Source organism: Euprymna scolopes, chromosome 2 (genome assembly GCF_053919585.1).
Source record: "Euprymna scolopes isolate OS-2025 chromosome 2, ASM5391958v1, whole genome shotgun sequence".
Classification (NCBI taxonomy): Eukaryota; Metazoa; Mollusca; class Cephalopoda; order Sepiida; family Sepiolidae; genus Euprymna; species Euprymna scolopes.
Genome location: NC_136483.1, coordinates 70,791,427 through 70,807,279, shown reverse-complemented (window position 1 = coordinate 70,807,279; position 15,853 = coordinate 70,791,427). Strand labels below are relative to the sequence as shown.

The 15,853-nt window shown below is 37.3% G+C and overlaps 1 protein-coding gene across 1 annotated transcript in view; it reads right to left on the bottom strand.

Annotated features, from left to right (window-relative positions):
- Positions 1-557: 557 nt before the first annotated feature.
- Positions 558-15,853, bottom strand: part of LOC145292157 (uncharacterized) — a 46,407-nt gene continuing 31,111 nt past the window's right edge. Inside the window, exon 2 of the mRNA XM_080138302.1 lies at positions 558-3,587. Coding sequence (XP_079994428.1) covers positions 674-3,544 — 2,871 coding nt within the window. The 5' untranslated portion in view covers positions 3,545-3,587 and the 3' untranslated portion in view covers positions 558-673. The remainder of the gene's footprint in view (positions 3,588-15,853) is intronic.

Sequence of the window (15,853 nt, the reverse complement as noted above, 5' to 3'; positions counted from 1 at the left end):
AAAGTTGGTGCTTGTGAAGATTGGTGAGTAATTTGAGGTGAAAACATTACATACTTAAGTATCATCTCAAAATTAATATATATTCCATAAATTAAGAAAAATGCCCCAGTAGTAGATATGCTAGATATATTTTTAATAAAAAAAAATATCATCCAATTAAAGTTTGCTTCGATATGGCAAACCCTTAAATTTAAGTCAGGAGAGATAATCAGTTTGTCATACTGAATTCGTTGCACAACTCTTTCACATTAAAACATTTGATAATTCAATAAATTCTATTTTTATTTGTAATTATTTTTTTACCGGATCATTTTTTGGAATTTATACTTATTTCGACATGACACATAAGCACACAATGTTTTCACTTGAAATGCGGTAGATTAAAAGATCACTAATCTACACAAACACCAAGTAATCTTTTTAAAGCAAATAAAAAATAATCAGAATTTAACTTCTTATTGATTGTATATTTCGGTAGTTGTCATGTCGTACTACATTTGGAGAAATTCCTTCCAACTATACTAAATCACTTGTCAGACTTCTGATTTTTTCTCCCAAGTATAAAAGTTGTCTTACGCATATATATATATATATATATATATATATATATATATATATATATATATATATATAAAAATAAATATGTTAAGTACCAAGTACATAGTAAATGAAATCAAAGAATCGTTTTAACTATTGTTCCATCATCGTTCATAACAACTGCAGTTTCCACTAAGGAATGCTTAATGCCTTTCTGTCTCTTCATATGGTCGGTAAAATCTTTCTTCTCCTGACCAGCCCAATTACAGTTAGCACATCCATATATTGTTCCACCTTTGTGGGCAACAACATGTGTAAGGTATTCTTTATAATCAAGGTCATTAAAAATGCAGCCTTCGGTATCACAAACATAGATTCGTGATGGCCGTTTTCGTTTATAAGCCACGCAATCTCTTACAATGATCACCTCCTGAGGATGCGTCTCTTGAACATGCCGTTTCATGTTCATAAGGGAAGTTGATATGCATGACGTTTCACAATACAAGCATTCATAAGCTGGCATATAGGTTATAGTATTCTTTTCGATTGGTTCGCCGTCTGTCTGGTCTCCGAACGGCTTGATGTCAAAATCTTCATCATTGAATGGAGCAGATTTAGTCGTGTGATTTTGCTTTGTATGCGTATCCAGTTCGTGTTTTTCTTGCGTGATAAATTTGCAGTTTTCGTCGGGACAGAACAAGTAAAACTCGAGGGCCGCATTAGGTTTCTTGACAAGGGCGATCATATGAAGTTTTGGATGTTCTGAAAGCATGTGCTTTTTCATCGCCTCATTGCCGACTGCAGAGAATGAACACCTATGGCAGGAATAATTTCGCGCAGTTGACAATTCTTTAGTTCCTCGATTACCATCAGCGTCTTGTAGACTTTGCGCAAAGGTCACCGTTTGTTGTAGACCTGTGGGTTTGCTGGAGTCTTCGATTTCTGTTTTGGGCAACGGTGTACATTTCTCGACATGTTCAATATATTTTTGTGGTTCAATGGAGAGGAAGTTACATTTATGACGGCAGCAGAAAAATGTATAGAAGTTTTTACTCTGCTGCTTAAGTACATTGTCAATGCAGCAAAATTTCTTACTTGGATGAAGACGAAACATGTGCTGGCGAATAATCTGCACATTAGCGGACTTGAAAGTGCAGAACATGCACGCATATTTATCTTTAACTTCCTTCTCGCCATCATCGTTATCATGGCTATCGGTTTTTGCTGGAGCAGGACTGGACGATGATGATGATGATGTTGATGGTTTTATTTCGTTACTTTTCTGGCTGGAATGTTTGTTGGTATCTTGTAAAACTTCTCTATTACTGTTAACAATCAGTCGTGTATATCGAGAGGGTTTTGAAGGATGCTTCTGACTTTGATGCACTTCAACCCTTTTCTCTTTCAGCGTACGATACTGACAGTATCCACACCGGAAGAAAGGTAAACCCACTGGTAGATCGTCAACGTTAAAATTATCTTCCAAGACGCTTTTCTTTTTAACGGGCAATTCCTTGTGAGACAACTTTCGTTCTTTTTTCTTCTTTTTGCGGACTATACGCTCGGCTTTGGTTGCTTTTTCTGGTTGATAGTCAGGATCGTCATCTTCATCTTCCAACTCACTACTGTCCAGGTTTAATTCGGCTATTTTTCGTTTATGGGCTTCTCCAGACTCTTTATCACCCACAGCTTCCTCGGACTCCTTATCACTCAAACTTTCCCTAGACTCTTTTTCCCCCATAGTTTCCTCAGACACATCTGGCATTTCCTTTGTCTTCTCAGAGGCCTTATCAGGATTTAAACTTTCCAAAAGCTGAAGGGTTTCTGTAGCAGGATTCTGCTGAGACACGGGTGGTTGAATGCTGTTGTCGAAGCTCTGAACATCATTTCCATCTGCAGAATTTGTCGTTAAAGCACTTGCATTAAAGGTGTTTGCAGATTGAACATCAACAATCTGCAAATCCGTTTCATCTGTAGAACTGATCAAATTCTGGATTGCATTGCCGTCATTTCTTGATGATTCGACATCAGATTGAACATTTGTGATTGAAGCAGTTTGTTTTGTGCTGGTGTTCTGTTTATGGCCTTCGGCACTTGTAAGATCGATGAATTTGACACTGCTTTCATTAGAATTTGATTCGGCCATCGAAGGTGTCATGTTTACAAGAGACCTCATATTTGAAATTTCTAACGGCAAAGTTGTCATTTCTTCTTCATTACTATTATCATTTGTATCCTTTTTTGATGACGGAAACATTGAATATGTGTCAGCGATCTTCATTGGTGTGTGCGAATTCTGATTACGGAGAAAGTTTGACGTCAAATTAAGAAATTCTCCGCCACTATTGCTGCTGCCATGGTCAGAATTGTTACTCTGTTGAGGGTAATCAAGATGAAAGTTCTCGGATTTGTCATCAGAGTCGATATTTTTGCCGCCAAACATAATGGAGGTCTCATCTTGTTCAAGCAAGTCCCTAAGCAGCATACACGCTTTCAAAGCATGCCGGGTCAATTTGTATTCTGGGTGCTTTCGGATTGAATGTTTCACAACATCAGAGCGCGTAAAACATTCCTCGTCACAGTAATTACACTTGAAGCGATGACTCATCGAATGAGTGATCATTTCACGTTTTTCTTTTGTTTTAAACGGACAAAAGTTACACCAATACATGTGCATGTCAACATCTGGGATGAAAGAACCGCTTAAAGACCTGAAAAGGAACGTAGCCGAAAAGGCGCAGATGATGTCTTCCCACGGACAAGGGACTCCGCTATTAAAACCATCTTTAATACCACGTTCAACAAATTCCATCAGGCCCCTCTCACCTGTGCTACATTTTGTTGGAGATCGTGGTCGTAATACGGTAACAGATGAGCTGATCCCTCGAGAATCTTGAGATGATTTGTCTCCAGTCTTAGGACTACTCTTTGGGGAAATTACTTTTAATGGCGAGGGAACAGGTGTAAACAGCTGGTCATCAAAAGTTTGGGATCTGCTAGAATCCATGGTAAGCGTTTTTTTTGTCACACTCTGAAGATTTTTCTGCTTTCTGGAAAAAAAAAAAAAAAAAATGTTTATAGTTCAATTATAATACAAAAATACAAAGTTTAAAGCCGTTTTTCATCATATATTAAACTAACAGAACTACCTAGCATTGCCCAGGATAAAAAAAGATAAACTAAATAGGATATATTAGATAGTGTTAAGATTTTTCATCAACTCTCTTAGAAGAGAAAGCCATTTTCTAATACAGGAGAAAACATAAAACTTAGGCCTTCAGAGCACTACTGAAAGCACCAAATAAAATTAAGTTTCTCCCAACCACTATTTCTTTGCAGAAAATGAAAATAAGTTAAATGATAAATTAAATCCAGATTTAGTGTATTTCAATGTGAAAACAAATCTTGATTCATTTCCTGAGCTCCATTAAACACAATTAAAAATTGTGTTTAATTCTTGATAGGTAAAGTAAGAATCAAGGTTTTTAAAATCGGGGGAAGGGGGAAGTATTAGTAATTTCTGCAGAAACAAGCTAGAGTTAGGGGAACCACTTTTTGTTTTTGTTTAATTTTTATTTGTGTTTTTTTTTTCAACCCCGGTTTTACTATATATGTATGACCAGATTAATGTACAACTATTTGCTGCTGCAGCTGCTGCTGAATCGTTATGTAAGCAACTTTGCCTCAGGTGAATTCTAAGGTCTGTTACAAAAAAAAAAAAAAAAAAGGGGGGGGGGGATTCATTTTACAATTGTTGGATAGCGGGAATTACATATATAATGTCAGGTGTGTATATAATGTATTTTGGTATATGATGAGTTTCTTTGACGTCTACGTGTTTCATGATGTTCTTTGTAAGGGTATATGTAACTGTTTATAGGACATATAACATTAATCTAACACTACGAAACATAAAATTTATGAAAATATATTTTATTCAGTAAAAATGTCATTCTAGTTGTTCTGTGTATTATAACAATCATATAGAATGAAAGTATTTTGTAAAAAATGCAAAAATTGAAGCCACTATTCATATTGGATGAAATAGAACTTTTTGAGAACTGACTCATCCCTTTTCTGTTGTGTCTTCAAATTAGTAATTCTTTAACTATTTCTTAGCTTGCTTTTAAATCTCAAGTTTGAATGGAACAGCACAACTTACATCAGCAGCAAAGGATAATGAAAACTTGTGATAATTTACCACACTGTTTAAATGATCCTTTGAAGAGCAGACCTGTTTTACTGAAATTTCTAATGTTTGTGACCAGATTCAGAAATACTTGAAACTTATGGGTAATGGCTTTTTCAGTCAGTTATACAAGTTGATAACTATTTACTTGCCAAATTACTTATCTGATTTCTTGTAATGAATTAATTAGAATTGATAAAACTTTTAATGTGGGTTCATATTTTTTGATAATGCTAAATTACAAAAACAGAAAAGTGATCAGAATGGATTCAAAAGATCAATATAAAAAAAAAAAAAAAAAAAAAAAAAAAACATTTAAAACTTATCATTAATTTTTCAGCCACATTATTGCAAATAAAAAAAAATTAAGAACGCTTATTTGAATATAACACATGGTGTGCAGGTTAGGTCAGATCAAGAATAAGCAATTGTTAAATTGCATTAGATTCTGCGTGGTCTCCTAATTCAAACTGGCATCTTTGACGCAGAAAAGAAAATTTAAGTTGATTTTTTTAATGGCCTCAATACACCAAAAATTGAGAGATTATTTTATGAACATTTTCTTTAGGAAAAATAGTTTACCTGAACCCATGAATGAAAACGAATATAAAGTATGAAGCTGTACAAAATGTTAATAGAAAATTAATAGCTTATATGAGTAGATTATCAGAAAAGATTCATAATTCTGTTTGCAAACCAAAGTGGAAAAATGGTAATTTTAGAAACTGGTCAAATAATGCAGAATCATTGCATTAAAAGTTATTTAAACTCAAAAGTTGTCACATCTGATGAATTAATAAATTTAAAAGAATTTGATATTCAATATATGGATCTCTGAAAGGTATTATATACTATTGGAAAATATAGACTAGAAAAGTTAAGACGTTTCTAAATTTTTGAGATGAGGAATGGTTATTCGTAATATTTGGATTCATCAGACTACTGTTCTCATCTTAAATGTGATTTTCACGTTTCGGTTGATAACTTCCGACCTTCTTCAGGTGTATCGTCGAACTCTGGAATGTTTCTGTCAACTTGGGAATTTGGACGGAATTTTGAGCAGAACCCTTTATTTACTTCACGGAGGTAGCATGCTCTTGTTCCATTTATGAAATCCCATGTAAATGTGGAAAACTATACAAAGGTGAAATATGTTGTCCATTGAAGGTATAGTTAGAAGAACATTGAAAAGCCGTAGTAAGTGGAGAGACTGATAAGTCAGGTATAGCTGACCATATCTAAAAAGAAAAGGGAAACTATTTACTATTATGTGATGAAGTAAAAATTATAGACAGAGAAAAATACTGGTGAGTAAGCTGAAAGAAGCAGCACATATGCTGGCGAATAAGCAATTACTAAGTAGACCTAGTATAGAATTTAATACAATTGGGAACCATTAATTATAAACAATAGATAATATATACAAATAATAAGTAAAAAAAACATACATACACACACACACATATATATATATATATATACACACACACTAATATATAATAATAATAATAATAATAATAATTAGTAATAAATAGTGATATTAACAACTAGAAATAATAGGTTTAAGGCTCCTAAAATTCGTACTAGAATTATCCACAAGGAGCCGTGGCACAGTGGTTAGAGAACTTGGAAAAATTAATTGTAAAAAGTGATATTCTCCTGAAAGTTGAAGGTTCAATCCTTAGTGTGGGTGACTGAAAAATACAATTCAAAATTAACTTAGGACCTCTAGGATGGAACAAGAGCATGTTACCTCCATGAAGTAAATAAAGGGTTATGCTCAAAATTCCGTTCAAATTCCAGAGTTTGACAAAATATGCCAAAGGTCAGAGATTATATCGACCGAAACTTTGCAAAAATAACACTCAAGATGAGAACAGTAGTCTGATGAATCCAAATAATACGGGTAGAAAATTTAATTTTCTATTATAAATGGATGACTTTTTCTGAAAAGAAAAATAAGACTTATTTTCCAAAAACTACAGAAAGATAAACTTGGGAAGTGATATAAGCCTAGAACTCTCGAAAATATTTATGTTCCACTGCGTTTTTTTTTTTTTTTTTTTTTTTTACATAGGCATCACCACTTATCAAGGCCAAGAGGCTATTCAAGGATAAGGGTTAAAGAGTGTACAGTAGAAATTGGACAATAGATTAATCGTTAGTAATGGAAATTCAGTAAATTTGTTAACTTAAGTGGAACAGCTCATCAAAATCTTGTTTACGTTAGACTTGAAGACAACCATATTGTACTCAGCTGGAAAGCAGGAAAATGGAAGACAATTCCATAGACGTGCAGTTCTAAGAAAGAAGCTTTGTACATGGAATCTATGTTTAGATTTAGGCAAAGATAAAGAGAGGGGGGGGGGAATAATTGATAGTGTTTTCAGCTAGACGGTGTTTCTTGTGAAAGTTTGTCAAGGGGGAGACCATAGATTGGAGCTCAGTCGAGCACTTTCATGAAAATAACGATACAGCAGAGACAAACTCGCAACATCTCTTTTGTGAGAAAGAGGTTGCAGGGAAGAGAAAAGGACATCCTCTATGAGGTTACGAAGTCTATTTTGAACTCTATCAAGGCAGAATAACTCCTTTCTAGCAGCTCCTGCCCAGATGTGGCAACAGTACTCTATCCTTGGACATACCTGGCTCTTATATAGAGAATAGCATCAGCAGTGAGATATCTACTGGATCGATAGACGGATCCCACCATTTTGCCAGTGATCATGGCAATGGATTTAATATACGTGTTCCATTTCAGATCAGGAGTAAAGGTCAAGCCCAGAAGCTTGTCAAAACATGAGGCCTCCCCAAGATGTGAGCCATTCATTTCAATTGATGCCAGATGGGGATCAGAGACTTATGATGTAAAGATAAAAGCTTGGTTTTAGATGCATTAAAATAGCAATACACATGGCCGTTAAAACGCTTTGGATAATCACAGATTTCAAGGGGTTTCTGCTAAAATAGTCATATTCTAAAAACCAAAGCACTTTAAGTCTTCAAAATACCACCGTTTTGTTCAGAAATGAATATACTTTCAAATGAATTAGTAAATAATAACATACATTATACTTTTTTTTTAGAGTTTTAAGCAAATAAAGTGATAAAAATGTGAACATCATAAAACGGCATTTTCGGTAAGATTTGTAACGACCCCCCTCCCCCGGATTTCTAAACAGTCGTACCGTTTTTCTGTGAAGAATTTTTTTAATGAAATTTGGAAATTAGCCAAAAGAGATATCATCTTTAATAATTTCGAGTGTCCGAAATTCATTTGACCACTCGTTTTTTTGTGTTGTTTTGAAAATAATTTTCTTTGGACACTCACTATTAAATAAAACAATCTTTTTACTATGTTTATTCATTAAAAAGATGATTGGACAGTGTTTTCTCTAGTGGTACGTAGCAATTTAAAAACATAATATCCAAAAAAATCGTTATGAATTTGAATCAAGACTTCTGTAGTATTAGTGAGAGTAGCACTCAGCAGCAGCGATAACGTGGCGTAAACAGACATTTGTTTTTGTTTATTTTTTATTCCAAATCGATTTTTTTTTTAATTGAAAAAAAAAAAAAAAAAAATTCTTACATGTTTAATTAGAGCTATTTTGTTATCAAACATACAAATATTTTTAAAAATTGGGTAATAGTAAATTTTAAAATATTTTAACAAGCGAAAATATGAACGGTACACACACTTCTAATTTTTGTCCCTTAAAAAACGTTTTCAGTGAATTATTATCGAATGGAAACTAATCTACCTGATTATTAAAAAAAAAAATTTTTTTCAAAAATAAAAAAAATAATCGATATTTAAATATTTGTAGGAGGTGCTCAGTTAAAAAATTACAACGGTAGGAAAAAACATGAAATGTAATTAAAAATCAAAATAACATTAATTCAAAATTTTTAACAATTTGTCAGCTTTAGCAAAAACTTGTTTCTTTTTTTATATTTAAATAGAATTTAAATACTTGATATTTTTTCAAGCATCATGTTTTCTGTTAGAGGGACGTCACTTTTTTAAATAACATTTATTTTTGTCTGTTTGTCATAATTCTTGTAAAGTTTCACAATGGGTATCAAACACCCTCTTAAAAAAACCCAAAAAAACTCGCTTAATTCTATGTCTAATCCTAGGTACAAGTGGCAAGCCTCCTCCTAAAACCTTTAGCCTTAACAATAACGCTAAGTACAAGTGGCAGAGCTCCCCACTAAACAAACTTCCTCTGTGAGCTCATATAAACGAAAAAAAAGAAAAAAAAAAAAAAAACATAAAAAACGTTTAAAGAAAAGTGCACATGATTAACCCCCCCCCCCAATAAATTGGTCAACTTTCCTAAAACATTGGGATCGTCTTGAAATGGTGAATTATTTTACATTTATGTGAAACCAACCCCCACTCTAAATTCTAAAATTGTTTTTGTTTTGTTTCTATCAAGTCTTCAGGATGTTCACACATAATTTTCCTTAGTCCTATCATTAACCCAAAGTCAGAGTGGCAACCTCCCTACCTTTTCATAATTGTACAAAGACCCTCTTAAAACCACGCATAATCACCTTTTAGAAAAAAAAAAAAAGAAAAAAAAAAAAAAAAAAAAAAACACCCAGGATTTATCAATCATAGGAAAAAAGGGGGGGGGGATAACTGCCCTAAAATGCTTGAATGATTCAAAATGGGAAATCATTTTACATTAAATTCTAAAATGATTTTTGTTTATCTTTTATTAAAGTTTTTCAAGTTGTTCACATGCAATTGTCTATAAAAGTAGAATCACATATTTTGGAGAGGTGGTTAGATGGGGAGGGGGTAACAGAAGATATTAATCTACAATAATACCAAAGAAATATTGCAATATATTCATTTTAAACCAATCCTAGATTTCGATTTCAGTTTTTGGCACATAAAATGCATTACAACTAAAATTTGAGTGCTCTAACTTCTTTTCCTTTAATGAATACATGACATTTTTAAACAATCGCAGCATATTTATGTGCATTTACTGCAGATTATTTAAACACCATTCATTTCTGGAGATTTTCAATAACATATTCAGATTCCTTGCACAAAAATACACTTATATGGCAAATTTCATTGCTTAGTCTTGTGCTTTAACAAAGATATAGCATTTTTACTGAAAAAGTAGTGCAAAAAATGTGACAAAATGCATATGGTCTTAAAGAGGGGAAAATATCCAAACACGCAAGGCATAAAAATAGTCATAATTTCCTTGATTTTAAAAATTTAAAAAGATTCTTTGTTAGCTTATCAAGCTCTTTCTATATATACCAATATTGAAATATTTTAAGCCATTTAAATTTTTTCATGTGTATTGCTAATTAAAAGTAACCAGCCACCCCTTTCCCCATTGTACACGTGCTCAAGATCAGAGAATCGGAGAGAACTTGGTTGTTTACGGTCTTAGATGTGCTACCATAGATAATAGTGTCATTAGCATTAATGTTTACAAATGATGTAAGGATGTGATTTTGAAGATCATTGATGTTGGCCGAACGTTCACAGGAAACATGAGTTGGAATAATTACATTGAAAACATTGCCAGAGCTGCTGCAAAGAAGGTAGGCTCTCTCTACCGTGCTAGAAAACTACTGACACCTGATAGTATCCTGTACCTCTATAAGGCCACCATTCGCCCATGTATGGAGTATTACTGTCACATTTGAGCTGGTGCATCTGCTGCTAGTCTCTCGCTTCTAGACAAGGTTCAAAAGAGAGTCACCAATCTGATAGGCCCTGAACTGGTATCTAAGCTGCAGCCTCTGTCCCATCGACGAAACGTTGCATCCCTCTGCCTGTTCTACAAGTATTTTAATGGTGAATGCTCTGACGAACTGCAGACACTTGTGCCTCCACGACGTAGACACCCTCAACAAACTCGACAAGCAGCTAAATCCCCATTTAGTAAAATCGATTTTCCTTAATGCAATATGCAAATGAGATGACCTTTTAATTGTATATTTTGCAAGAATCATGCAATATATAGAAATAAAAGAAAGAGTAAAGTAGTGGACCTTTTGTATATATTAATCAAATTGTGAACAAACAAACAGACAGGAATACAAATTTATATATAGAGATTATTTAAAGCACATTTAAAAACTTTGGAAAAATGGAAAAAAGATAAATTAAAAGTTGCTTTTTAAATCAATAAAACCTAAATCTATTAAATTTTCTAGTAAAAAAAGTGCAGTTAAATGGGCTGTTAAACAGCAAAACAAAATAAAATAAATACAATAAGCAAAAGTTCAGCTAGAATTCGTCATTGTGAACTTTCTCTCTAAGTCCACTGCGCACTCTATAGCAATGGATCGCATTCGTGAATGCGCTTGCAGCAGTCATGTCATCCTTTGGTGTTGTATTATATCTATAGACCGCCTCTGCAATGGTGCACTGTTTTCTTGGCGCGATCCTCTTCACGATTCGATGGCATCGCTCTGCTATGCTATTGCCACTCGGCACATATACACATCCGTGTCTGAGCTGGATCCCCCATTTGTCTATGAAATGTCTGAACTCCCCACTGCAGAAGACCGTGTCGTTGTCTATGAGGATCTCTTCAGACGGCCCCCTTTCATAAAATATGGACTCCAATTCACGGATGACAATGGAGGAATCCTGTCTTATTAATGGGCGTCAGATTGTGAACCTTGTCGGTCCACAATCGATCCAGGTAAGGAAGTGCTGGCTGCCGTAGTGGGTTATGTCCAGATCCAATCGGCTCCAGGTCGTGTCTACTCCCAGTTGACCTTTCCGCCATCTGGCCGGGGCGAGGTCGATTGACTGGCATGTTTGGCATACCTTGACTATCATTTTCACTGCACTTTTGGACACAGACGGATTGGACAACTGCACAAAATAATATGTCCGTCTCACTCCGGGGCGTCTACTGAGGTGGCATATTTTCCTGATTTCATCTGCCACCTCAATAGAGGCAGCACATACTAATGGTACTGGCTCGTCTTTCTTCTTCATGGTGTCATACCATCTCTGTGGCACCCGAGTGAGCCTATCAGCAAGGCTGCAATTTGAAGTGACCAGTACCGCATCCACAGACAGGTTTTACTCTGTTACAAGCTTTTTTACAGTCTCCAACCTCCGACTGATCAGCATCTCGCTGGCTGCTTTAGTGCGCACCCTGGTCTTGCCTGTCAGTGTATCTGATATCCAGTGGTACATGCATAGCGAATCCGTGTGTATGCGTAATTTCCTGATTTTCCACTAGAGTGCTAGGCTGATACCCTTATCACCACATCGAGCTCTGCCAGGTTGATATGAGCGTCATTTGCCAGTCGCAACCAGCAGGCGTCCTCAATCGCAACCCCATTCTTCTCCAACAGCATACCAATTGCCATCCACCCACACGTTCAGTTTGTCTCCCTGCACGCACCAGTCTCCTTTGGCAGGGTCATGCTGCTTTACCCTTGCGATGGTCTCCTTCACCATGCAAACCAACAGATCGTCGGCTGTTTCATCATCCCAACCTTTGGAGATTGCGCTTGCCCTCCTTTTTATGACACCTGTTGCACATGAGTCCATCCACACACTAGTAGGTGCGTCACAAGTTTTCCACACAGGGAGAATAGTGCTCGGCTCATGAAGACATCGGGCACTTCAGGAACTGCAGTTTCGCACCTCCATTTCAAAGTCCCTCGCTCCTGTCGAATGTTCACGCCCAAGACACAGGCACCATTCTCCAAACGTTCTGGGTCCTTGCAAGTCAAACCAAACTCAGCCAATTTGGACCTTACACGTGATGATGACACAATGTCTTCATTCACATATGTCATCAAGGTACGCCGATGTCCCATCTTTGTTTCTTCCTGTGACAACACAGCGTTAATGATAGTCTTTATTATTTGGGGTGCCATGTTCCGCCCAAAGCCTAGTCTAGTAAGGCAGTACCTCCTGCCAGCAAACACCACCGTCTGAAATGGCCACATTGTTTCACTGACTCGGACCTGCAGATATGCTTTTCTTAGATCCAGCAGAGACACATTGGAACCCTGCTGGTGCCACTCTCGTAGCTTGCTGGCACAAACATCATCATCTGGTGTGAACGCATCAACATGCGCGTTCAGTTCACGGTAGTCCATCATTGGCCTCACCTTTGCTTTGTTGTGCTGAGTAACTGCCATCAGCAGATAGCAGGCCTCTGGGAGGTCCAAGTTTCTCTTAGGGGTAGGGAATTAACCAGCCATCCTTGATCCAATCACGAAGTTCCTCTTCGTATGCAGGCCTCATTTGGTCGAGCACATGATACTGTTACCTCATTTCACAGTTTGGCTGGTTCCTGGTTTTCCGATTACTTCCACGCGGCTATCCAAGCCTTCTGCTGCTGATCAAATTCAACAATAAAGTCTGGCTGGTCAATCTTCAAAGCAGCGCACACTGGAACCTTCTCCTGAAACTGTACCACTCCGTCTGCGTTGTGTGAGCTCCACCTAGGGCTCTGATGGCATCATAGCCTAGAACCAGATCAAAGTTCAGCGGTTTCTCGAGTACTACCAGTGCTTTGACGTTAGCTGAATTTCCAGTTCTAGTGCGAATGTTCACAGCACCCACCCCGCAACACGTCTGCGTCACTCCACTGAGGGTGGTTACTCTAGTAGTCTTCTTCCAAGTGCAGCAGAAGTCCGCACTCACTATGGTGAGAGAGCACCCTGACTTGACTGACTGACTCATTGGTGTAGACCTGAATGGTCAGAAGCGCCTCGTCTAATTTCTGTTTGGGGAAGAAGTTGATGCTGGCAGCTTGTCCGACTGTTTCCCGTACAATCCCGGGCTATATGACCAGTCTCATTACATTGGTAGCAGCGAACAGCTGTCAGTAGCCGCCGACAGTTCCTCGCAACATGGCCTTAGCCATTGCACCTATAACACATACCCCACCACGCAGACCGGGCCCCTGGCACAATCTATCATTACTTGGTGTGGGCTGTGCAGCAGCGACTACCGGTTCTTTCATCTCATAAGTATTCTTCCTCACGGTCCTGGCCCGGTCTACCAGGTCATTAAGGGGCAATGAAGCTATGCTTGAGCTAGCCCGCAGGAGTTGCTTTGCTCTGGTTGAGAGTTCTGCAAAAAATTTGCATGCCAAGGCCCGCTCAGGCAGCCCACCAAACAACACCGTCAACTTCGTCAGCTCGGCCAAATAAATGTCGAAAGTTTCGCCGGGTGTAAGGTTCTTGCCTCAAATTGCTCCCAAACAGTGGCGGGGTCGATAGTGAACGCCTTGTATAATGCTGCCTTGATCCTTTCATAATTGTTTTTCATCAGGAGTAAGCTATTGATATACCGCGAAAGCCCCGTCGGACAGACATAGAGGAACCACGTGTTCAATGCTCTTCACATTAGACAACAGGCAATGCAGTTCCACCTTCTCCACCCAGTCAAGTACCAGGGGCGAGCTGTTGAATTCTGGTATTAATTTAAGGTCGAACTTTTCCCCCATTACGTCGAAAAGCAAAAGTTCAGCTAGAATTCGTCACTGTCAACTTCCAGCACATGTTCTCCTAACCCCTCTGCCAACAGGTATTTTATTAGAAAACTGACTCCATTCCATTTGCATACATGTGCAGTGGAAGATGAGATATCATGAGATTCCACGCGACTACACATTATAAATCCATGGCTGCCATCTTTGATCTCTCTCTCAGATCCCATCCGAAGGTAAGTTGTATGCGCACACATGCGGGCGCTTTCTTTGATTATTACATTCAACTCTACAAAAAGTTACATCAATTGTTGATCTGCTTGATATGAAAACAAACTTCATAATCATTTCTTCATGAGTTTTTCTGATTTTAACTGAAAATCAATAATACTTTTAAACAACATTCTCCATATAGTTATGTGCATTTTAAATAATTTATATTTAACCGTTACTAATTATGACTATTATTGATGATAATGATGGTCATATTATTAACATCATTCATTGTTTTGCATGCTTTTAACAATTCTCTTTCCTTTTGTTACAGCCTATACACCTGTACTTCTTGATGAATAAAGTCTTGTTCACAGATTATCATTCGCCTTCCGTGTTGTCCTCATCACAATTTATTCATCAAGAAATATGACTTAAAATGGAACAGTTCTTGAAGCCACAGCGTTTTGATGGTAGCCCTTCAGCGCCTGATTCTTCAGACCATTGGACACATTGGCTGCGCACATTTAACAATTTCCTAAACTCAATCAACTGCCAACCCACTGACAAACTGAATGTCCTTATCAACTATATTTCCCATCCAGTACACAAACTAATAGCAAATTCTAACTCTTATGAAGCTGCCATCTCTAAATTCCAATCTCTTTTTGTAAAACCCTCAAATATCGTACATTCTAGGCATCTTCTGGCAACTGCTAAATAGGAACCGGGTGAAACTATTGGTAACTTCTTGCAGAAACTGGACTCACTAACCGATTGTCGCTTTGAGGCAGTAAGTGCAGAAGAACACCGTGATCAAACAGTTCGCGACGCCCTCGTAACAGGTATCCGTTCTCAGGCAATCCGGCAAAGACTCTTAGAGAGAACACTCACATTAAAAGACGCCTTTGACTTAGCCCATTCGCTAGAAACAGCCCAGATACAATCCAAATCTTATATCAACCTCACACCATGCGACACCATCGCCGAACCTTCAGTGTCTGGCAAAGTTCCTGTTACTTCAGAAAACCTCTCTGCTGCGAGTGGAGAGAAGTGCTTCTTCTGTGGTAATCGACGACATACACGCATTAAGTGTCCTGCTTGTAATGCAGTTTGTAATAGTTGTGGCAGGAAGGGGCATTTTCAACTAGTCTTGATCAAGCTGCGTCCCTAGGAAAGTAACCTCTGGCTGCAAACCATCGATCGCATCCGTAGTAATTGCTGCATCACCCGATTGCCTATCGAAAGCTATAATCAAACTTTCCGTTAATGGGATAATCCTAGAAGCCCTTGTGGATATAGGTAGCTCAGAAAGCTTTATATCATCAAACATTATCCATAAATATGGCTGGCCGAAGCAAGCTTCCTGCAGGAAGATATCAATGGTGTCCACAGACTTGTCAAGCAACACTTTAGGTCACTGCTATGTGACATTATCATATGAAGGATCTACATA